We start from the raw sequence: 22,954 nt of genomic DNA, 5'->3' as shown, positions 1-22,954 counted from the left end.
GACGCACACACGTTTTTGCGTTGTAGTGGGGACTTTGTGATTTAGGCGCGCACACACGGGCAGTCACACAGACAGATGGACAGACAGACAGAAAGACACACACTCCCGTTTTTTCCACTTAGTGGGGACTTGGTGATTGAGGCACACTCGGACAGTCTCTCTCTCTCACACACACACACACACACACACACACACACACACACACACACACACACACACACACACACACACACACACACACACACACACACACACACACACACAGATGGACAGACGGACACAAGGATAGACAGAAACACACACTCATTCACCCATTTTTGCAACATAGTGGGGACTTGGTGTTTGAGGCGCACACACACGAACAGTATCTCACACACACACATCAAATTTGCGATTGTTGCTTAGCTTCAATTGTTCTTGCCGGACGTTTGCACTTGTTTAGCCTAAAATGGAGTCTTTTAATCCACAGCGCCAGCTTCAAAATGGCTTTGGACGCCCTCCCTCCATTATATAGCGCGTCTGAGAAAAAGTGAGTGCTCATTTCTAGCCGACGTCTCCGTTTCACCGATGGATGACTTGTGTTTATGTCTGTACCCTGTGTCAGGTTACTGGAAGAACTGCTGAATAAATTTAAGAGCAGCATGCAGCTGCAGCTCACCTGCTTCCAGCCCACCTGCGTCCTGCCAATCAAGAGATAAACCCCGCCCACTCTTCCTTTCTTAGAATTTCCAAGTGACGTATTTTCCGCGTCACAAGCCGCAGCTTGAAATTATCAAAGAATTTTGATCTGGGGCGTGTCTCATTTTTATGCATGATCCTCATTGACATGTCATTGACAACAAAAATATCATTGCGAAATGTTGGGATGAAAATGTGATTAAAAATCGAATTATCCGCATATGCCCTCTACTCCCTTTTATCTGATGAATGGTAGATATAATAATAATACTACTACTACTACTACTACTACTACTACTACTACTACTACTACTACTACTAATAATAATAATAATAATAATAATAATAAGAAGAAGAAGAAGAATACAGTAAAGTCTCGTTATATCGATATTCAAGGGAGTCCGAAAAAATATCGATATAACCGGGACTATCGATATATCCGACCCTGTTTGCATGTAATTTTCTCCGTGCGTGCATAGAAATAGTATCGATATAACCGGGACTATCGATATATCCGATATCGATATAACGAGACTTTACTGTAATAATAATAATAACATTTCATTCATAAACGCCTTTCAAAACACTCAAGGTTACTTTACAGTCACAGGATCAGTTTTTCTGTGGGTGAGCAGCAGCAGCCACACGCGCCAGCGTTCACTCAACCCGGAAGTAACTCGGATAGAAAGCTAGCTAGCTAATAGTTAGCTAACAGATAGCGAGCTAGGCCTTCAGTCAACTCGGAAGTAACTCAGATATAAAGCTAGCTAGGTAATAGAGAGCTAACAGATAGCTAGGGGATATGACATTTATAGCGCACAACAAATTAATGAATAACTAGTTTTCAAATTTGAAGTGAAAAATAACGACTGTTATTGTAGTTGACATGGGACAATTTGAAATTTTCTTTGGGACTTTAGTAAGCATCATGGAATTTTAAAAATGTGATTTGCTTTTGCGGGCCGAATTAAATGAGGTGTCGGGCCAGATTTGCCCCCCGGGCCTTGACTTTGACACCTGTGATGTAAGGGATTAGCCAGCTCACTGAATAGAAAGAGAGCTAGTTTACTAGGTAGCTCAATCACTAGTAAGTGAGCTGGCGAGCTCGAATGCTAGCTAGCTCAATCGCTAGCTAGATTCATAGATGAACATAGAATTTCACAAGCTTGATTTGCTTTCACGGGCCGAACAAAATGATGTAACGGTCCAGATTTAGCCCCCGGGCCTTTACTTTGACACCTGTAATGTGTAATGTAAGGAATTGGCCAACTAGCTGAATTAAAAGAAAGCTATCTTGTGAGTTACCTAGCTCGATCGCTAGCAAGTTCGCTCGATCGCCAGCTAGCTCGATGGATGAGAAGGGAATTTCACAAGTTTGATTTGCTTTCACGGGCCGAATAAAATGATTATGATGGACCAGATTTGGCCCCCGGGCCTTGACTTTGACACCTGTGATTTATGTGACCCGTAAATGCCGACGGTTAAGCCGCACCTATTTGTTTTTGCAGGCGGCGGTTTACACACGCTGGGTGCAGCCCAACATCTGTGCCCTCGACTTCCTTCGGGGTCGTCCGACCGTGACACGCTCAGGGTGCGGTCCCACGGGGGGGCGTTGTGCAAAGGAACGAACCTCTTTGAGGAAACAGTCGTTCGTGCCTCTTGTCACATCTCTGCTAATGCGCTGGCTTTTTCATAATAATAATAATAATAATAATAATAATAATAATAATAATAATAGTAATAATACATTTTATTTATAAGCGCCTGTAATAACTCTCAAGGACACCTCTCAGTCACAGGATAATTTTTTATGGCTTTGGAGTCAGCCAATCCTCCATCAATCATCTCCAGTTGGTCCAAAATGCCGTTCGCCGTTTAACTGCTACTTCTAAGAGGGAGCATATAACTCCTACTCTAGCTATATTTTAACTTTTTTATGAAGTTCCTCCCATTTTTTCCAATCTTTATATTTGCCGACGCATCCGCACAGTATATTTAAATCACGATCATCACGTTACATTTTAATCTACAGTTTTTGCAAAGACCAAAATTTAAATGTCTCGTTTTATTGCCACGCAGTCTTACGAACATTAAATTCGCGAGCACATAGTTTTGGCTGACCAACTCGTGACCAACTCGTGTAAAAGAAACCACAAAGCGCCACATTGGCTGGCGGACTAGTTTTCCACACCCACTTTCTTTGAGTGCAGACATGGTTTGTTATCGAGTGGATACTTTTGCGATTATGGGACCGAAAAAGACCCCACCACAAGCTAGTGTTAAGCCAAAGAGGACACAAAATAAAATTACTGTCGAGCAGAAGAAGGAGATCACCAATGAGGTGTGCGTTTGTGTGACTTAGCGTCCCAGTACCGGTATGCTAAATCGACCATTGCTATGAGATCAGAATCAGAATACCTTTATTCGTCCTGCAATGGGGAAATTTGCAGTCCACAGCAGCAATTGAAGAGGGATGGGGTTGGGGTGGGAGTGAAAGGATAGAAAACAAGATATTCTAAGCATAACAAAATAAAAATGTCAACTGTATACTGTGCAAATGTAGATGTGCAAAAACCGTTCTATAAACAAGACTGTACATAGTGCAGAATCAAGAAATGCATTTAGATATATTGCAACAACCCATATTTACAAGTGTACAGTTTTGTTTTTTTTTTTTCTTTCACATGTGATCATTGGGAATTGTGAAGCCTGACAGCAGTCGGTAGGAACGAGCGGCGGTACCTCTCCTTCTTGCAGCGCGGGTGTAATAGTCTCTGGCTAAAGGAGCTACCCAGTGCTGTCAGGATGGGCAGGAGGGGGTGGGAGGGGCTGTCCGTCATAGCTTTTAGTTTAGCTAGCGTCCGTCTGTTGCCCACCTCCTCTAGAGAGTCCAGCGAGCAGCCCACGACAGAACTGGCCCGCTTGACAAAGCGCTCCAGTCTTTTTCTGTCCCGGGTGGTGATGCTGCCTGACCAGCAGACAATGCCATAGTGGATGGCTGATGCCACCACAGAGTCATAGAAAGTCTTGAGGAGTGACTCCTGAACTCCAAAAGACCTCAGTTTCCTGAGGAGGAAGAGGCGACTCTGTCCCTTTTTGATTAGGGCATCCGTGTTTGTTGTCCAGTCCAGTTTATTGTTGAGAGTAACACCCAGGTACTTGTAGGAGGTCACCCTCTCAATGTCCGAACCCTGGATGTTCAATGGTGCAGGTGAGGATTGTTTCCTGCAGAAATCCACCACCAGCTACTTGGTTTTCCCGGTGTTGATCTGGAGGTGATTCTGCTGGCACCCGTCCGTCCACAACGTCCTTTGTCAGTTCCCTGTACTCCCTATCGTCTCCCTCTGTAATTGGATTGGATTGGATTGGATTGGATTGGATTGGATTGGATTGGATATGCCTATGTAATGAGGCCGACAATAGCTGAGTCGTCAGAGAACTTCTGAAGGTGGCAGGTTGGGGTGTTGTAATTGAAGTCCGAGGTGTAGAGGGTGAAGAGGAATGGAGCCAGGACTGTTCCCTGCGGCGCTCCGGTGCTGCAGAGAAGCCTGCCCGACTCACAGTTCTTTACTCTCACGTAATGTGGCCTGTTTGTGAGGTAATTCATCATCGAGAAACACGAACGAGGTGTGCGTTTGTGTGAATTAGCGTCCCAGTACCAGTACGCTAAGTTGCTACGTGTGGCTAACGGTGTTTCCGTGTTGTCGGAGCAACGGTTTTAGGCAACAGAAGAGGTTAAAAAAGTTCTGTTGATTTGGATTAACGAAAAGCAGCTAGCAGGGGACAGTGTGAGTGAGGGTATTATCGCCAAGAAAGCACAACAACTTCACTCGGATATCATCAAGAGGCAACTACATCGACCATCACAAAGGTCAATAAAACGACTTTATTATACATTACAATTTATTTCTTTAATTACAATACATGAGCACATTTATTATACATAAAAACGTATATATTGTGTAGTTTTAAGGCATATTTAGTAGAAAATTATGTTTTATGGGGACCTGGGAACGGATTATTCTCATTTTAATGGTTTCTTATGGGAAATAAATGTTTGGCAGACAAACTTTTCGCCTTAGACACACTTTCTGGGAACCAATTAAGTTCGTAAGCAAAGGTATCACTGTACGTTTATAAAATATAACAACATTTCGGACATTCATCAATTTGAAGAAATGGTAAACTTGCGCTCCTCGCAACTCTGCAATTTCGATAACACACCGACTGCCAAATTTTGAGCTGTGATTTGAACCCAGATCCTTCTATACTGTAAGGCAGGTACGCTAACCATGACCCCACCCCCACCGCAGAATCCAAACAATCCTCGGGTTTGTCGACGCATTTGCGCTCCGAGCGTTGCCAAATTTGTTTGAGGGCCGCAGATGTTCGTGTTTTTAGCGCTGACGCTAAAACGTCGATGACTGACAGTCCCAAACATCCTTTTCCAGGTAGCAACAAAACAGCCTGTCCCAAAAAACGGGGTCACTCCTGCGGGCTGCGATGTTGCGCAATAACCCCGTGATAGTCCTCGGCAAGACCGTGGCGCACCGGGAACCCGTAAACATGGCCGCCGGACGTCTGCTGGGCGTAATAGACGACCTGCCTGGCAAACAAAGGTTCCACCTGCGCGGGTGAAAAAAACACCATTGGCGAATGTCAAGCCTGAGATAAGACGAGCCAATTCGCTGTCACCTGGACGGTGAGGCCTCCTCTCGGCGAATCGAGGGACTCTCTCCGAAAATCAGAAGAACCTGGAAGCCAGCGGCCGGCGGTCGAGCGTGGAAGCCGTAAGTCTGCATCTCTGTTTCATTGGAATTGAAGCGGATTTACGTGAGACAGCAGATGTGAGGCAATATCTTTACGTCAACGGATGCTACAGCTTCGTGTTTGTTTTCAACATTTAGCTTGTAGCAGACGTGCATCTTTCCCTACATTACATCACAAAAGGTTGAGTGAAGGCCTCGCGAGCTATCTGTTAGCTATCTATTAGCTAGCTAGCTTTCTAACTGAGTTACTTAGCTATCTATTAGCTGTCTATTAGCTAGCTAGCTTTCTATCTGAGTTACTTCCAGGTTGAGTGAAGGCCTAGCTATCTGTTAGCTATCTGTTACCGAGATAGATTTCTACCTGAGTTACTTATCTATCTATTAGCTACCTATTATATTATCTTATCTGTCTATTAGCTAGCTAGCTTTCTATCTGAGTTACTTCCAGGTTGAGTTAAGGCCTAGCTAGCTATCTGTTAGCTATCTATTAGCTAACTAGCTTTCTAGCCGAGTTACTTCCGGGTTGAGTGGCGGGAGTGGGGGGTTACTCGAATGGAAATTTGCAACGCATTTGCAAAGCCACTTGGAGTATTATACGCTTGAGCTGTTTTTGCCACATGGGTGGGGGCGCGCAGACGGTGTCAAAGAAACCATAAAAGAGAACAGACTATGTGCTTTAGGGGACTTTGCGACTGCGGTTTTAGTCACCGTGTGACTGGTTCATATTCAAAGGGGAGATTTTGAACCTGGCTCTTCAATCAAAATGCAACTTTTGATGAACCGGGAGTCCAAATCCAAAATGTGTATCATTTTTAACTCTATTTTTAACTTTAATTCATTGGCAGACGTAGTGCAAAAATATGCAAGGCCTTCTCTGCTGGGCTAAAAATATATGAATCACAAATTCTGCCTATCTAGCTATTTATAATAATAATAATAATAATAATAATAATAATAATAGGTCTGTGTAAGCTCGTACAGGAAATGGGGCCACAGGGAGTGGTCCTCTGCTCCCCCCAACCTGAGAGTAGGGACCTATCATAGCTGTGTCCGGCGCCACCATGTCTGGACATTAGGGATATATAAATGGGGCCGATACGACCAGTCAGACTTTAGTTTGCTGACGAAGCCTCTTGGATAGGAGGCGAAACATCCGAAACCTTTAAATTTGTACTGATGACGGCTGAAGAAGACTTCTCATTGAATAATAATAATAATAATAATAATAATAATAATAATAATAATAATAATAATAATATTAATAATAATAACAATAATAATAATACATTTCATTTCTAAGCGCCTTTCAAAATTCTCAAGGTAACTTTACAGTCACACAAGTTTTTTTTTCTGTGGGTGAGTAGCGGCAGCCAGACGTGCCAGCGTTCACTCAACCCGGAAGTCACTCAAATAGATAGAAAGCTAGCTAGCTATCTAGCCAATAGATAGCCAGCTATTACATAGCTAATAGATATCCAGGTAGCCAGCTAATATTTAGCTAACAGCCAGTTAACCAGCTAGCTAGCTAATATATATATTTAAGTAGCTACTATATCTATTAGCTATATAGCTAGCTATTATCTTTCGATTAACTAGGTATTAGCTATCTTTTCTCTAAGTATTAGCTTTCTATTCTCTAGCCATTAGCTATCTATTTGCTAGCTATTAGCTATCAATTCGATAGCTTGCTATCTATTTGAGTTACTTCCGGGTTGAGTGAACGCTGGCGTGTGTGGCTGCCGCTGCTCACCCGCAGAGAGAAACTTATCCTGTGACTGTAAAGTGACCTTGAGAGTTTTGAAAGGCACTTACACAAATGTATTATTATTATTATTGTTACTAGCCAATAGATAACTAATAGCCAGCTAGCTAGATATATAGCCGGCCACCTAGATAGCTATATAGCCAATAGCTAGCTAGCTAGCTAGAAAATAGATCGCAAATAGCTAGCTAACGAGATAGCTGGATAGCGAGATAAATAAATCAGGAACTTTTGAAAATACATGCTATTAATATAGCGCTGTGCTGAAGTGCAAGAAGTCTGACCAGCGCTTTATCGGCACCCAAGCAAGAAAAATCAAAACCCGAAGAAATTCAGGAATGGCACTCCATGTCACGCTTTTCAATTCCCAAATAAATTTGGGAATGGCAGCAAATGAGCTCAAGGACAACCGACACCTCCGGACAAGTTGTGTCCATAATTTGTAAAATGACTTCAAATGACGTCTACTGAGCGTATTTTACAAAGATTCCACCACATATAGCTATATTTTATGTTTTAAGACTCACACTGAAGTCTTGTTTTTGAGTTGGTGACGATACCTACCGTGACATCACGGTAGGTATCGTCACTGACCGAGAAAGCGACACACAATGCATTTTGGGTACTTTGTTGGTCTGAAAACTTCATGTTGATGAATGAAATGAGAAGGAAAACACATAAATAACGCAATGGTGAATCATTGTGTGTCGCAGCCAATGGCGGTAACACGCATAAAGAAAGTGTAAGTTTACACAAATTCCCAGCGGACAAATCAGCCCATTTCCAATGGAGCTTGTGCGCCGTCTTGTGCATTTTCTGAGCGCTACATTGAAGTCCAGACGGCTCAAATTGATATCGATTGCAAACATTTATGCTTTCCTCTTCAGAACTATTTGAATCATATTCATAACTGGATGAGTAACAAGAAAGCATCTTCTCCGAATCTGAACTCTCTGAAGCCATTGTTTTGATTCTGGAGCAAGGCAGTGTGTAACCAATAGTGATGTCACTAACAAGGGGGCGGGACTTTCAGAATCTGCCCAGTTACGAGCTAATTTTGTGGCAGTTTTGGGACACTTTAAGTCATTTTTATTGGTGTTTTGCAATTGACTAAAAATCTCATACTGCGTGTTTTGGGTATTTTAGATGCTATAAAACGTTTTTCTGATGTCTGTCAGGAAACAAAAAAAATGATGTCGGTAATCCTTTAAAACAACGCTGGACTGATAACCTCGCAAGGCACAGGTGTCAAAGTTACCGCCACCTGCTGGCCATTGGGAGTAATACCGGCGGCCTGGCCCGGTTAGCTCTCACCTGTGAGGTAGTCCTGCGTGTGAAGTAGTTTGCAGGTGACCTCTCGTTCCAGTTTCTTCGGCTTGTCCCCGTAAGAACTGAATCTGGTCCGCCAGTACACCCTCCCTTCACACAGTCGTTGAGCGTAAAGTCCGTCAGGGGCCATCCAACAGAGCACCCCCCCCTCCAAGGATGCGCAGGGACTCTCGGGCCGTTCCTTTGAGCCCCTCTGTGCCGAGAAGGGGTCCACGGGTAACGGGACCACGTCGCGGCCTCCCGAGGACACGTAGCGGTTGTCCTCTGAGGAGGCTGGAGTGATGTGGCAGCCTTCGGGACTGAAAGTCGTCACCTCGCCCACCAGGGTGTCCCGCAAATAGACGGACACATGCAGTCGCGTATCTGCGTGGAGAAACGTATATGGTCCAAGGCAGAGTGTAGACTGGAAGGTTAAAATTCCCATCAATCAGTCTCCACAAACAACCCTCACAAGCCGTCTGTACACTTGATGCAAAAAGCTATCAACCCAGCTAAACAGAGCACGATTGATGAGGAACTAGATAAAATTATCACAGAGAAAGCGCCTACAAGTGATCATTCCTCAAGATGGTGAAAGAAGAAGGCTATGTTCCTCATCAAGTGTTTAATGCTGAGGAAACCGGCCATTCCATTCCATCAAGCCATCAACAACCAACACAAAGGTAAATAAAATGACTTTATTATATAGTACAGTTTATTTATTTAATTATAATACCATAACACATTTATTATACATAAAATAAGGTATATTTTGTGTAGTTTTAAGTCTTAGAAAATTAGAAAATAGAAAATAAAAAAATACATTACTTTGTTTTTCATTTGGCAGCCTATCTTTTGGATGCACTCATTTTTGCCTTAAAGTGTTTATCGGTTTGAAATAAGTAGGAATTTTGTGTTGCCAAAGAACTCTGTAATTTTTCAGAAACTCCTGCAATGTAAGGTACTGCTACTCCTCTTCTTTTTGTATCTTGAGAATTTTTGGTGTCATTCCCTATTCTTTCTTTCTGACATTTGTTAAATGACCACTGAGGCTACCCACAGTTAGTGAGTGTTCTCCTGATATGTTTTGACTCCTTTTATCTACCTTCAATGCTAGTTGGTATTAGTTTAGCCATATGCTAGAGGGTTCTGATAACTCCTAGTTTGTGTTGTAAAGGGTGGTTAGAGTCAAAAAGTAAGTATTGGTCAGTGTGCGTAGCCTTCCTAATGACTTCTGTTTTTAGCGCTCTGTCCTCTTTTATAATTACTTACAATCCAAGAAGGCTATTTGTTTCTCTTTAATGTCCTCACGAGTAAATTTAATGTTGATGTCTACCGAGTTAAGGTGATCTGTGAATGATTGAATTTCTTGTTTTTTAATTATGACAAAAGTGTCGTCCACATATCTAAACCAGTGTCTAGGTTTTGTCCCCGGGAAGGATGTGAGGGCCTGTTTCTCCATCTCTTCCATGTACAGATTAGCCACTATGGGTGAAACTGGTGAGCCCATAGCACAACCATGAATTTGTTTACAAAATTGTTTGTTTTTGTGGTTTACATACAAAAAATTGAAATCTGGGTTCGGTCTTTAAGTTTTATTTGCTTTGGCGGGCCGAATGAAACGATGTGGCGGGCCAGATTTGGCCCCCGGGCCTTGACTTGGACACCTGTTATGTAAGGGATTAGCCAGCTATTTTAATAGAAGGAGAGCTAGCTAGTGAGATAGATGAGCATGGAATTTCACAAGTTTAATTTGCTTTTGTGAGCCGAATAAAACGATGTGGCGGGCCAAATTTGGCCCCCAGGCCTCGACTTTGACACCGGTGCGCTAAATCCTAATGACGTTTGATACCTCGGTGAGCCTCCGCTAATCGGATACTGCTGTCCAGATTGAAGGCCGAGGACTGAGCGTCAGCTGGACCGTACGAGTAAATTGAAGCTCGAAGCTGGTAACCTGTAGACACACACACACACACACACACACACACACACACACACACACACACACACACAGGGAGCATTTCAAGTCATAACGTCGCAACTTTTTGAAGCGTGATCAAGCTACCATTATCCACAGATGGGCTCTGCCAGGGCACGTTGCGGGGTGGACACGGACCCTGAGTGAAGGGAATCTCTGGCAAAGGGGGGCAGAGATTCGGACCAAAGTCTCTCCAGTTACAGTCTGCAGAGGAAAGGAACTGCGGCGTCTTGGGAACGAGACACAAGACCCGTTTGTGCGAATCCAAAGATGGACGACAAACCAGTTCCAAAAGCTTTTCGGCGGATGAGGCGCAATCACCTGAAGGGACGGGTAAGCCAAATTCGCAGAGTCGTTGACGGGACTTGGAGGACCATCCTCTTCTCTGGGCCCTGAAAGTGACGTCGTTCATGTTAGCTTACTTCGGTTAGCACAAAACGGCAACGGCTGGTTAGCATCCGCAGTCCCACAACAACCGACAGTTCACAAGCTACATCTTGAGAAAAAAGTTCCCACTCTGCTGGCGAGGATAAAAGCACCATTTAATAATAATAATAATAATAATAATAATAATAATAACAATAATAATAATAATAATAATAATAATAATAATAATAATAATAATAATAATACATTTCATTGATAAGTGCTTTTCAAAACTCTCAAGGTCACGTTAATGTCACAGGATTAAGTTTTTCTGTAGGTGAGCAGCGGCAGCCACACACGCCAGCGTTCACTCAATCCGGAATAACTCAAATAGAAAGAGAGCTAGCTATCTAGCCAATAGATAACTAATCGTCAGCTAGCTAGATAGATATCCAGCCAGCCAGCTTGATAGCTATATAGCCAATAGATAGCTAGCTAGATAGCCGGCCAGGAAGCTAGATAGAAAACAGATAGAAAATCGCTAGCTCGCTAGATAGCTGGATAGCGAGATAAATAAATCAGTAAACTTTTGAAAATACATGCTATTGATATAGTGCTGTGCTGAAGCTAGTTAGCTAGCAATCCACGAGCCATCTGGCCAGCCAGCTGGCTAGCCACTAACCATCTATCAGCTAGCCAGCTAGCTTTCTATTTTTTTGAGTAGCTAATAGATAGCCAACCAGCTAGACAGATCGCCAATAGATAGCCAGCTGACGTTACCTATTATTTGTTATGTCGTTTATTTATTTATTTTTTTACTTTATATAACTTCCAAGTTGAGTGAACGCTGGCGCGTATGGCTGCCGCTGCTCACCCGCAGAAAAGCATCCTGTGACTGTAAAGTGTCCTTGAGAGTTTTGAAATGATGATGAAATGAAATTGAATGAAATGTATTGTTATTATTATTATTATTATTATTATTATTATTATTATTATTATTATTTGACTATTTTATGTGGAATTTTACATACAGGTAAAAATGACCCACAACATAATCAACGTCAGATATCAATAATAGATAGCTAATAGCTAGATAGCTAGCCAGATAGATAAAAGCTAGCCAGCTGGATAGCTGCAGATGTCTCCTATTATTTGACTGTTTTGTGTGGACTTTTACAAACAGGTAAAAATGACCCACAACATAATCAATGTCAGCTATCAACAATAGATAGCTAATAGCTAGCTAGATAGATAGCTAAAAGCTTGCGAGCTAGACAGCTGCAGATGTCACCTATTATTTGACTGATTGGTGTGGATTTTTACATACAGCTAAAAATGACCCACAACATAATCAACGTCAGCTATCAATAATAGATAGCTAAGAGCTAGCTAGCTAGCCAGATAGCCAAAAGCTAGCCAGCTAGATGGCTGCAGATCTCACCTATTCTTTGACTGTTTTGTGTGCATTTTTCACACTAAAGGCCCAGTGGCTTGCATACTATCTTTTTAGCCAGTTTGTAGAAGTGATCCCACCACTTGCCGGATATTTAGCATCGGTTAGCTCCCGGAAGTGCTGCCCGCCGCTTACTTTTTTTAGCGCCCTCGGGAATGATGCGGTAGACTTTGTAAGGGTCCGAGATGTCCAGCTGGCTTCGCTCCACCAGTTCCTCAAAGTCGTTGCTCTTGTTGAGGGCGCAGCGCAGGCGCGTCTTCCAGGTGGGCGGGTCGGGCTTATCCACCCCCTCGCGGTATTTGCCTTTAAACAGCGCCCATGCCTGCGACGACATCACTTTTATAATAATAATAATAATAATAATAATAATACATTTCATTTATAAGCGCCTTTCAAAACTCTCAAGGTCATTCTACAGTGAAGTTTTTCTATGGGTGAGCAGTGGCAGCCACAGGCGCCACCGTTCACTCAACCAGGAAGCAACACAGATAGAAAGCTATCTAGCTAGCTAGCTAATTGAAGATAGCTACTACTACTACTACTACTACTACTAATAATAATAATACATTTCATTTTTCAGCGCCTTTCAAAACTGTCAAGGTCACTTTACAGTGAAGTTTTTCTGGGGGTGAGCAGTGGCAGCCACAGGCACCAATGTTCACTCAAAAATGTAACGTTCGTAAACCGAAAAGTTTGTAAGCCAAGGGGTTCGTAAACCGACAACAAAAATACCAAAATAATATGACAACACAAAACTTGACTTTGAACGGTTTGTTGAAACTAAACACCTCAACCTCGTTGGGGGGAGTACCTTGAAGAGCGCCGCATCCTCGTCACGGTTGTAGTCCTGCTTACCGGCGTGCTTCCACGGTATCCTGAAAATACTTTTCTCCTGGTTTTCCCACACCAAGCCGCCATATTTTCCGCAATCCACCTGCTCAATCAACCACTGCCGCAACTTTCCGTTGCCGCCGCTTCCGGGAAGTCCGCAATCCGCTTCGGGGTTCATGTCGCCCCCTGACACCCTCCACCCTTTACTTTCTTGTCACCAAAACACTTTGACGGCTGTTGGTCGCTGTGGAGAATCTTTCAACTTCACTGTGCTTAAATGTGGCGCATGTCGCCGAGGGGCGGGGCCCAGAGGATGTCATGTGCGCATCCGCTCATTTGCATCTGTCTCACTTCTTTGTCATCGCTTGTACTACTCATCCAACCACCATTGAAGACTCCTCGGGTGACTGACACATGTGCGGGGAAACCCTGTGGCGTGCACTTCTGAACATATGGAAAATGTATTCTTTGAAATAAAACTGTGTCACATTCTTCAGATAAGGCAATCTATCGAGCTATCAGTTTATCTATCTATTCATCTAGCTAGCTGGGTTTAGGGTTAGTGTTGAGGTTAGGGGTAAGAGTTAGGGTGAGGGGTTAGGGTTGAGTTAGCAGTTAGGGTTAGTGGTTAGGGTGAGGGTTGGGTTAGTGTTGGGTTAAGGGTTAGGGTTCAAGGTTAGGTTCAGGTTGCGTGGTTAAGGTTTGGGTTAGGGTTTCGGGTGAGGGTTAGAGTTATGTTTAGGTTTAGGAGTTGGGGGATTGGGTTGGGTTAGCAGTTAGAGGTTTGGGTTAGGAGTTAGGGTGAGGGGTTAGGGGTTCGGTTTACGGTTAGGAGTTAGGGTCAGTGGTTAGGGTTAGGGATTACGGTTAGCGGTTAGGGTACTTGTTAGTGTTGGGATAGGGGTTAGGTTTAGCGTTAAGGGGTTAGGTTTAGGCGTTGGGTTAGGGTGAGGGGTTAAGTGTTGGGTTTACAGTTAGGGTTAGGGGTCATGGTTATGGTTGGGTTAGCGCTTATTGTTAGTGATTAGCGGTTAGTTAGTGTTGGGTTAGGGGTTATGGTTATGGTTTGGGGTTATGGTTAGGGGTTAGGGTGAGGAGTTGGGTTAGTGTTGGGTTAGCGTTTGGGGTTTTGTTAGGGTTTAGAGTTAGTGGTTAGGGTTAGTGTTTTGGGTTAGTGTTAGGGTTTGGGGTTAGGGTCAGTCCCTCAAGTCACTCAAACCTTTCCTCTTTGACCAAGTTGTTTCGCATTTGTGCTGAAATCATGTGTGGGTAACCCACGCCACCCAGATTGTATTTTTTTTTTTTAATTTTGTTCATTATTTGCACCTGGCAGCTGATGTTTACATGCATGGCCCAGAAACCGCCTCGTCCCTTATTGAGAAAGCCCCCAAAACCCTTTGGGACAGGTTGCGATTTGTCCTGTGTTCATACGCAGGCCACATTGCGCGTCCGCCATGACTGCTTCCTTTTGAATTTGCCTTTTTTTAAATGGCCATGATACCACCAAAAGAAAATAGCACAACGCGGCCCCTTTTAAATGTGGCGACAAGATCGTTGAGATCGACGATCGAAGCATACTTGACTGCTTTGGTGCCGATTCTTTCAACGCTAAGTCGTTCACCTCAAAGACACATGCAGCTGTTTCGTGGATGTACAGGATGTGGTTGATGACAAGACAAAGACAAGAAAAAACACCCAGAAAATCTGAAAATATTTACTTTTTTATTAGCAACGTGTGCTTCAGCTAACATTAGCCTTTTCTGCCCAACAGCAATGAAAACGCACACACTCCACACATGTCTCCAGAACAAATGTCCTGTAAATTTTTGGTCTTGTTTGGAACCCAAAGAAAAAACGAAAAACCAAGCGAAGCCGTGAATGTTGTCATCAAATGTTGTCCTTCTCAAGGAAGCGGAGCTCGTTCAAGCTCGCACAGATGTGCCTTCTTCTCAGACCTGGAAGGATGTTGAAGGGGTCCACCGCAGCCCTTTCAACGCCAGCTCACCTCGTGCCATCTCGTTTCCAGTAAATGCTTGCTGCATCATCTCTGAAGATAGTTTTAACTGGGTCGCGTTGGTGTGTTGCGTTGCGTGGCGTCATGTTCCTGCGTGCGGTTCAGAGGGTAGCACGGCTCAGCTGCGCCAACGGGTAGCGGAGGCTTCTGAAAAATAAAGTAAACTACAAAAACTGCCTTTGACTGAACTGAACAATTCCCCTTCTGTCGAGGGTAAACATTTTCAATAAAATTGAGTCAATTCATCGTTTTTTTTCCTTTCTCTGTACTGATTAAAAGCACGAATGTTTACAGTAGGAATAAAAAAAAAACCTCACTTGAAACCTCAACCCCATTTTGAAACCTGATATTGACACCTTAACGCTAATTCGAAATCCTGAGAGGAAACCCTAAACTTGGTTTCAAATCTTCCATGAAACCTAAGCTTCAAAAATAAAACCCTACGTTCAAACCCAATTTTCATCCCCACTCCAAAAACCTCACCCTGTTTTGAAACACTAACCCGTTTAAATCCAGATTCGGAAACGCCAATCCTGGTTTAAGACCCTTCACCCTAGTTAGAAATCTTAAATCAAGCTCAAAACGCTGCTTGGAAGCCCAAATCCTAATAGAGATGTGACTTTGCAACCATATAGTACTAAGGTTAATCCCATATTCTAAAACCTCAAAAGATGGTTTAAAACCCTATTGTGAAACCCTAAACCTACTTTAAACCCCAAATAAGAAACCTTAACGCGAGTTTTAAACCCATCCAGAAACTCTCATGCAAGTTTAAACCCTTATTCCAAAACGCAATCGCTTTTTAAAAGCCTATTTTGAAACCCTAAACGTAGTTAAAAACCACACTTTGAAACCTCAACCCCATTTTGAAACCTTATATTGGCCCTAACCCTCATTTGAAATCCTGAGAGGAAACCCTAACCTTGGTTTCAAATCTTTCATGAAACCCATTCATCTAATATAAAGCCCTACTTTCAAATCCACATTTAAATCCATATTTGGAAACACTAGCCCTGGTTTAAGACCCCGAACCTGAATTTGAAACCTTAAATCAAGCGCAAAACAGTGCTTGGAAGCCCATCCTGATAGAGATGTGACTTTGCAACCCTATACCAAGGTTAAACCATATTCTAAAACCCCAACAACTGGTTTCAAACTGTATTGTGAAATCCTAAACCTAGTTTCAACCCCAAAACCCTAACCTGAGTTTTAAACACCACCAGAAACCCTAATGCAAGTTTAAACCCTTATTTAAACCCCTATTTTGAAACCCTTAACGCAGTTAATAACCACACTTTAAAACCTTAACCCTAGATTGCAAACCCTAGTCGAGTTTTAAATCAGAATCCGAAAACCTTTATTCGTCCCTCAATGGGGAAATCTGCAGTCCACAGCAGCAATTTGAAAGGGGATGGGGGGGTGAAAGAATAGGAAAAACAAGTTATTGTACGCATAGTAAAATAAAAATGTCAACTACTTAAATCCTACTTTGAAATCCTAACAATTGTTTTCAAACTAACTCTGAAACTACTTTCACTTTAAATTCGAATCAGTCACGCCCGATTAGTTATTTGAACTCAAAGGGGGGGGGGGCGTCTTTTGGCGTACTATGACTTTAAATGCTGAAACGAGTCGTTAGAAGACTGACTGGGACTGTTCGATCTTCAGAGCTTCGAAACGACTGCATACCAGGAGCACCAATGGCGGTGTTCTTACGTGGGGGGCGTCTGTTCAGCCTGAGGAGAACCTCCAACGCCATGCAGTCGTACTTTTGGTAAAATAAACCGTCGAGATAAACTCGGCTGTCGTGGGAAGGGGGGCGGCAAAAAAATGAGGAAGTGTTTCATGCGTGTGTTGTGATTTGACGGCCACAAGATGGCGAAGTGTCTCCATTTTACCTGCAGCTCTTCGCTGACGAGTGGCAAGCAACGTGTGAATGGAGTCGATCTTTACTATGAGAGGAAAGGCGCTGGGGAACACGCTGTGCTGCTGCTTCCTGGTGCTTTAGGTACACAAAAGGCGATTTACAGTCCTGTTATCAAGTTAACCAAGCGATTATTCTCGGAAATCATCACGTCTTGTGTGAAATCATGGATTAAAAAAAATCACAAACCTGCTGATGAAGTTAAAAGATGGCGATGGCAGTTAGCTATTAACCAAAAGAACTGGGATCAAAGTATTCAAGGAATGACAGAAACTTTGTTTTCTTGTTTGCAACCTTGCTTTGTTTCAGAATCAGAATCATCTTTATTGATTGATTGGATTGGATAAAGGCAAATCCAATCCAATTGCCAAGTATGTAGAACACACAAGGAATTTGTTTCCGGTAGACCACGCTGCACTAGTATCATCATCCAAAAATTGCAAAGAGGCACTATACAGTTATATTTGGGTTACTGTTTGAAGAGTTAATGGCTTGGAGGAAGAAGCTGTTTAAATGTCTGCTGGATTTGGTGCACATGGATCGGTAGCGCCTGCCTGAGGGGAGTAGCTGGAAAAGGTGGTGGGCAAGGTGCGGATGGTCCAGTAGGATTTTCCGTGCCCTTGTTTGGATTATTGCAGTGTGCAAGTCCTCTGGAGTGGGTTGGGCGGTGCCAATTATTTTTTCCGCCGTCCCAACTGTCCGTTGAAGTCAGATTTGTCCATTTTCATGGCGGCCCCAAACCAAACGCTGATGGAAGAACACAGGATGGATTCAATGACAGCCGCGTAGACAAAACAAAATACAAACTGGCAATCAAAACAAGCAATCTCATTTCACCAAATGCCAACTTTTACAACAGGAAACAGATGGATTTCCAACCTCAGCTCAAGGCTTTTTTAAAAATAAACCCTACTCCTAACCCCTAAACCCTAAACTAACTAACCCAAACCCTACCCTAACACTAGACCATGAACTAACCCGAACACCTTACCCCCAACCCTAACACTAAACCTTCTTCCTAAACCGAACCCCTAACCCTAGGACAACTGATGGGTTAAAAGTGATCGTTCGTTCCTGGTTCATCGCTCTTCAGGTTGTTCGAAGTGGGATGGTGAAATCAGCAGGAAGCCAGGTGTTGAACAGAATAAGTTATTTTAATCTTGTAGACAGCAGGGACATTGTGATGTCTGTTGAGGAGAGACAGAGAGGAAAGAGGAAGATAGACGCGCTGGGAGAGCATTTATATAAGACGGACAGGATGTGATGTATTAGGATGTGACGTATAGGATGTGACATCATGTAAAGGCGGGCAGGATATGACATCAGGAAGTCCAAGAAAAATAAAACGATGCAAAAATATGTTTAAAGATGTTCGTATAGCGAATTACCCCAACACAACACAAACCCTAACCCCAAACCTTGACCCTACTCCTAACCCCTAACCCTTCCACCAAACTCTAACGTTAACCCCTAACTCATAACCCCTACAACCAACCCGATCCCAACTTGCACCCTAATCCTAGAACAACCCAAACACTAACCCCAACCTTGACCTTACTCCGAACCTCTCACCCAAACTAACCCTACCCTAACCCTAAGGCACAGGTGTCAAAGTCAAGGCCCGCGGGCCAAATCCGGCCCACCACATCATTTTTTTTCGGCCCGCGAAAGCAAATCAAACTTGTTAAATTCCATGATGATTGCTAAAATCTGAGCCAAAATTTCATATTTTTGGATGTCAACCACAATAAAAGTCATTATTCTTGACTACAGATTTGAAAAGAAGTTATTCATTAATTTGCTGTGTGCTCTATATGTAATATTTGAAGGGATTTAAACATTCTAATGGGTTCCCCAAATTCATAACGGCCCTCAAGAGGAAACCATAACTACAATGTGGCCCGTGGCAAAAAATGACTTTGACACCCCTGCCCTAAGGCAACCGTAACCTCAAACTAAAACCCTAACCCTGAACCCTTAACTCGTACCCTCCACTAAATCTCACCCGACCACTAACCTTACCCCTAAGCCCAAACTGTAACCCGAACCCCAAACTCGAACCCTAACCCCAACCACAACCCTGAACACCTAACCTTAAAAAGGTACAGGTTAAAAAACAAGTAATGAAACTTCCCCAAATGTCAATGTGTTCTTTTACAACAGGAAGCACAAAGACGGATTTCCAACCTCAGCTCAAAGCTTTCGACACGGATCTTTTTACAGTCGTGGGCTGGGACCCGCGTGGTTATGGCCAATCACGGCCCCCGCACAGAGACTTTCCCCTTGACTTCTTCGAAAGGGATGCGAAGGATGCAGTGGATCTTATGCGGGTAAGAGCGCAGATGTGAGAGCAAATTCTACATTTCTAAAGTCTCCAGATTTCAAAATGTTCCCAAATACATTTGGTAGTTAAGGACTTGGGCAAAAATTTCGGATGGGCCAAGTGAATCAAATGCCAACTCACCATGCCTCGCGTCGCCAGTTTCCAGCCCTCTGTGGCCTATTTCCTCCCACGTTGAGCCAAACGAGGTGATCCGTGTCACACGTCTCTTGGTTTTAGACTTTGGGCTTTGTCAAGTTCTCTCTCCTGGGTTGGAGCGATGGCGGGATCACAGCCCTGATTGCTGCCGCTAAGAACCCCGAGTTCATCAACAAGATGGTCGTATGGGGATCCAACGCGTTCGTATCACAACAGGACCTTGACATCTACAACTGTAAATGCGCAACACGCTACAATGTTAGGGAACAAATAAAATCGCAGGCCTACCTGGTGACTTTTTGTTGTCTCTGCCGTGTTACCAAGCGGTCCGCGACGTGTCCAAATGGAGCGCCAAGATGAGGGCGCCGATGGAGGCGGTATACGGAGCGCAGCTCTTCGCGCGAACGTGGGAAGCGTGGGTGGATGGCACCGCCCAGTTTGTCCACAGACCTCACGGTGATTTTCGAGCCCAAGCAGTAGGCAAAATTGCAAACCCCAGATTTGTTTTAAAACCTCCTCTGTCTAGGAAACATCTGTATTGACCTCCTTCCTCTGATCCGATGCCCGACTCTGATCATTCACGGAGGGAAAGATCCAATGGTGCCCAGTTGTCACCCCAACTTCCTCAGCAAACATATCGCGGGCTCACGGTGAGACGGCGTTTCAAAGTGACCCCCCCCCCCCACCCTAGTTGTACATTCGGCGTGATTGTCTTCCCTTTGCCGTTGTAGATTACATCTGATGCCGGAAGGAAAACACAATCTCCATCTGAGGTTTCCCGAAGAATTCAACAAAATGGTGGAAGATTTTCTGGGAGAATGACGCCGGCGGGTAGGAATGCCGATAAACTGTGAAGGATTATTTCTGCTTGTACTTTGTTTCGTAAAGCCTCTGTCATGATATTTAGATTTTCTCAATAATATGTCCTGAAAATAATAATGATGTGTGCCATTTTTAGTCTAGCCCAGTTACGGGCAAACTACGGCCCCGCGGGCCACATACGGCCCGTTCGGTTTTTTAATCCGGCCCGCTGAACTTGTCCGAATTATAGTAAAAACAGTGTCTGATAGTCTGAAAAAGTTAGCGGACAAGTCAGACAACTCTGAAAAGTTGTCTGCCGGCCATAAAGAATGACGAGAAATCGCAAAAAAAAACATTGTCGCAAAGTATACAGTTTTTTCTTAAATTAAGGCTGTACCTACCACAAACGCTACGTTGCTTAATGTACGGTAAATATCTGTGGCCGTAGGTTTTATTGCAGTTGTCTTTTGCCGTCATGGTTCACAATGCAGTGTTTGCGTTGCATTGTCTCCTACGGGCCACTGAGCGCCTTTCATAACTCTCAAGTACACTTTACAGTCACGGTTTAATGTAAATTTACCTTTTATCGCGTCACAAATTTTGTGAGCTTCTTTTGAATCTTTCTTCTGGGGCTAAGGTTCTGTGCATCTACTTTGAAAAATGATATGCAAACGCACGACTTTGCTTCAGACTTTCCCAAGCGTTCTTGGGAAAGTCCGAAGCAGGAAGCAGGCTTCTGATTGGCTGCTGTGCCGAGTATGCAAATTTCAACTGTAGGTAGCCTATGTTTGTGTGCTTGGCAACGATACACGTGTACTGTTTGCGCATGAAGGCGAGCGAGGGCGTCCGTGGCGAGTTTGTCGAGTGCGCGGTCAGGACAATCCATCCATGATTTTGCGGAGTTTAACACAAGTAGATATTATTGAGCTTGAGTATTACGTTGTGTAACAATATGTATTGAATTTTGAATGTGATTCTTTTTGTCAATAAATGTTGATTTCTTTAACTTTCCACTTTCGATTGAAACTTATTAAAAACAGACGCAATCTTGATAAATCACGGTGCGTATGTTATTTTAATCTATTTACATTTCCTCCTCCCAGTATCTGCAAAATAGTATGTAAATGCCATATCTTGCATATTCCTTGAGACAAATTTATGAACTGATAAGGGCTTTTTTTCACATTTGAAAGACATTTAATAAATCAATCAAAAACATCCCTTTCATCCCTTTGCTGATGTGAAATGTAAATTTCTCCACTGCGAGACTAATAAAGGCAAATCCAATCCAATCCAAATTGGGTTGTAGTGTTCTTACTGTGATGGTTTGCTGTGAGGTTTGCACACACTAGATTTAAAGGACAACCGACATCACTTTTTTGTTTCCTAACTGACATCAGAAAAATGTTTTAGAGCATCTAAAATACCCAAAACATGCAGTATGATATTTTTAGTCAAATGAAAAACACCAATAAAAATGACTTAAAAAAATCGAAACCGGAAGTGGCTAGTTTCAGAAAGTCCCGCCCCCTCGTTCGTGGTGTCACGCCAAGACGTCTTGCCTTGCTCGAGAATCAAAACAATGGCTTCCGATTCAGAGAAGATGCTTTCTTGTTACTCGTCCAGTTATGAATATGATTCAAATAATTCTGAAGAGGAAAGCATACATGTTTGCAATCGAAGAATTTATTCCGTGTCATTTTGAGGCATCAGGGGAGGGGAATGTCGCACCCAAAAAAGGCAGATGGCGACAATCTTCCGTGTGCTCAACATTTTTGTCACAACACACAAGGATTCACCATCGCGTTATTTATGTGTTTTCCTCCTAATTTCGCCATCAACACGGATCAACACGAAGTTTTCAGACCAAATAAAGTACCGCAAAATACATTGCGTGATCAAAGGACTGCTACAGTGTGTCCTTTCTCGGTCAGGCTTCAGTGACGTGAGGACTCGTCACCAACTCAAAAACAAGTCTTCCGGAATATTCAGCGCAAGTCTGAAAAGGTAAAATATAGCTATATGCGGTGTAATCTTTGTAAAATACACTCAATAGAAGTCATTTGAAGCGATTTGACAAATTATGGACACAACTTGTCCGGAGATGTCGGTTGTCCTTTAACGCTTTAGTATATCCGGCCCAAACATTCCCTCCAAATGCTCCTGGCCCGGCCCCTCCGTCAAATTTTAGAACCCATTGTGGCCTGCGAGTGAAAAAGTTTGCCCACCCCTGGTCTAGCCTGTATCTCACTCATACCCGGAGTGAAGCCATTGTCTGTCAATCATGTGTGTCCGGAATATTCTGCAAATAAACCGTTCGAAGGTACTGTTCATCGACTCCACCCTGTATTTGGATAACCAAAATCCTCATCATCCGATATTAACGAACACGCGGAGGAAAAGGCCACTCTGCTCCAACAATTGGTGACCCGATGTGATATCGGGCTGAGGTTTTGGATTGTGTGAATTAAACAATCATATTTTGTTTTTGATAGCCGATGAGGAGTGACTTGCAATTTGTCAAGAAAAGACAAGCTAAGCTCACAAAATTATTCTTTCAACAACCACCCATTGTTCTAAGAGGTCGTTCA

The 22,954-nt window shown here is 43.2% G+C and overlaps 3 protein-coding genes and 1 long non-coding RNA gene across 5 annotated transcripts in view; 2 read left to right on the top strand and 2 right to left on the bottom strand.

Annotated features, from left to right (window-relative positions):
• Positions 1-898, top strand: part of exoc2 (exocyst complex component 2) — a 67,133-nt gene extending 66,235 nt beyond the window's left edge. Inside the window, exons 27-28 of the mRNA XM_089000038.1 lie at positions 470-529; positions 605-898. Coding sequence (XP_088856164.1) covers positions 470-529; positions 605-698 — 154 coding nt within the window. The 3' untranslated portion in view covers positions 699-898. The remainder of the gene's footprint in view (positions 1-469; positions 530-604) is intronic.
• A 1,945-nt stretch (positions 899-2,843) lies between these two features.
• Positions 2,844-13,928, bottom strand: LOC148895307 (interferon regulatory factor 4-like). The gene is given in 9 exon segments (XM_089000039.1): positions 2,844-5,304; positions 5,374-5,411; positions 5,414-5,482; positions 8,524-8,901; positions 10,370-10,471; positions 10,583-10,724; positions 10,817-10,887; positions 12,450-12,636; positions 13,126-13,928. Coding segments are annotated over 9 exon segments (1,326 nt in total). The 5' UTR covers positions 13,324-13,928; the 3' UTR covers positions 2,844-5,163.
• A 922-nt stretch (positions 13,929-14,850) lies between these two features.
• LOC148895306 (uncharacterized) lies at positions 14,851-17,028 on the bottom strand. The gene is made up of 2 exons (XR_016115626.1): positions 16,876-17,028; positions 14,851-15,306 (listed from the first exon to the last, which is right to left on the bottom strand). It is a non-coding gene; the product is annotated as an uncharacterized LOC148895306 (long non-coding RNA).
• Positions 16,767-21,655, top strand: bphl (biphenyl hydrolase like). 2 transcript variants are annotated; one of them, XM_089001536.1, is made up of 7 exons: positions 16,767-16,933; positions 17,064-17,167; positions 19,247-19,413; positions 19,644-19,797; positions 19,887-20,018; positions 20,089-20,212; positions 20,294-21,655. In XM_089001536.1, the coding sequence occupies exons 1-7, from the start codon at positions 16,779-16,781 to the stop codon at positions 20,382-20,384; spliced, it is 927 nt and encodes a 308-aa protein (XP_088857662.1). In that variant the 5' UTR covers positions 16,767-16,778; the 3' UTR covers positions 20,385-21,655. The 2 variants fall into 2 exon arrangements, with proteins under 2 accessions (XP_088857662.1, XP_088857663.1); XM_089001537.1 differs by having other exon boundaries at positions 17,035-17,167.
• The last annotated feature ends 1,299 nt before the right edge of the window (positions 21,656-22,954 follow it).

The sequence above is a fragment of the Hippocampus bargibanti genome, linkage group LG07, assembly GCF_051943395.1.
Source record: "Hippocampus bargibanti isolate YZ-2025 linkage group LG07, ASM5194339v1, whole genome shotgun sequence".
NCBI classification, from domain to species: Eukaryota; Metazoa; Chordata; class Actinopteri; order Syngnathiformes; family Syngnathidae; genus Hippocampus; species Hippocampus bargibanti.
Note: the sequence above shows the minus strand (reverse complement) of the source record. Positions and strands in the feature narration are given on the sequence as shown.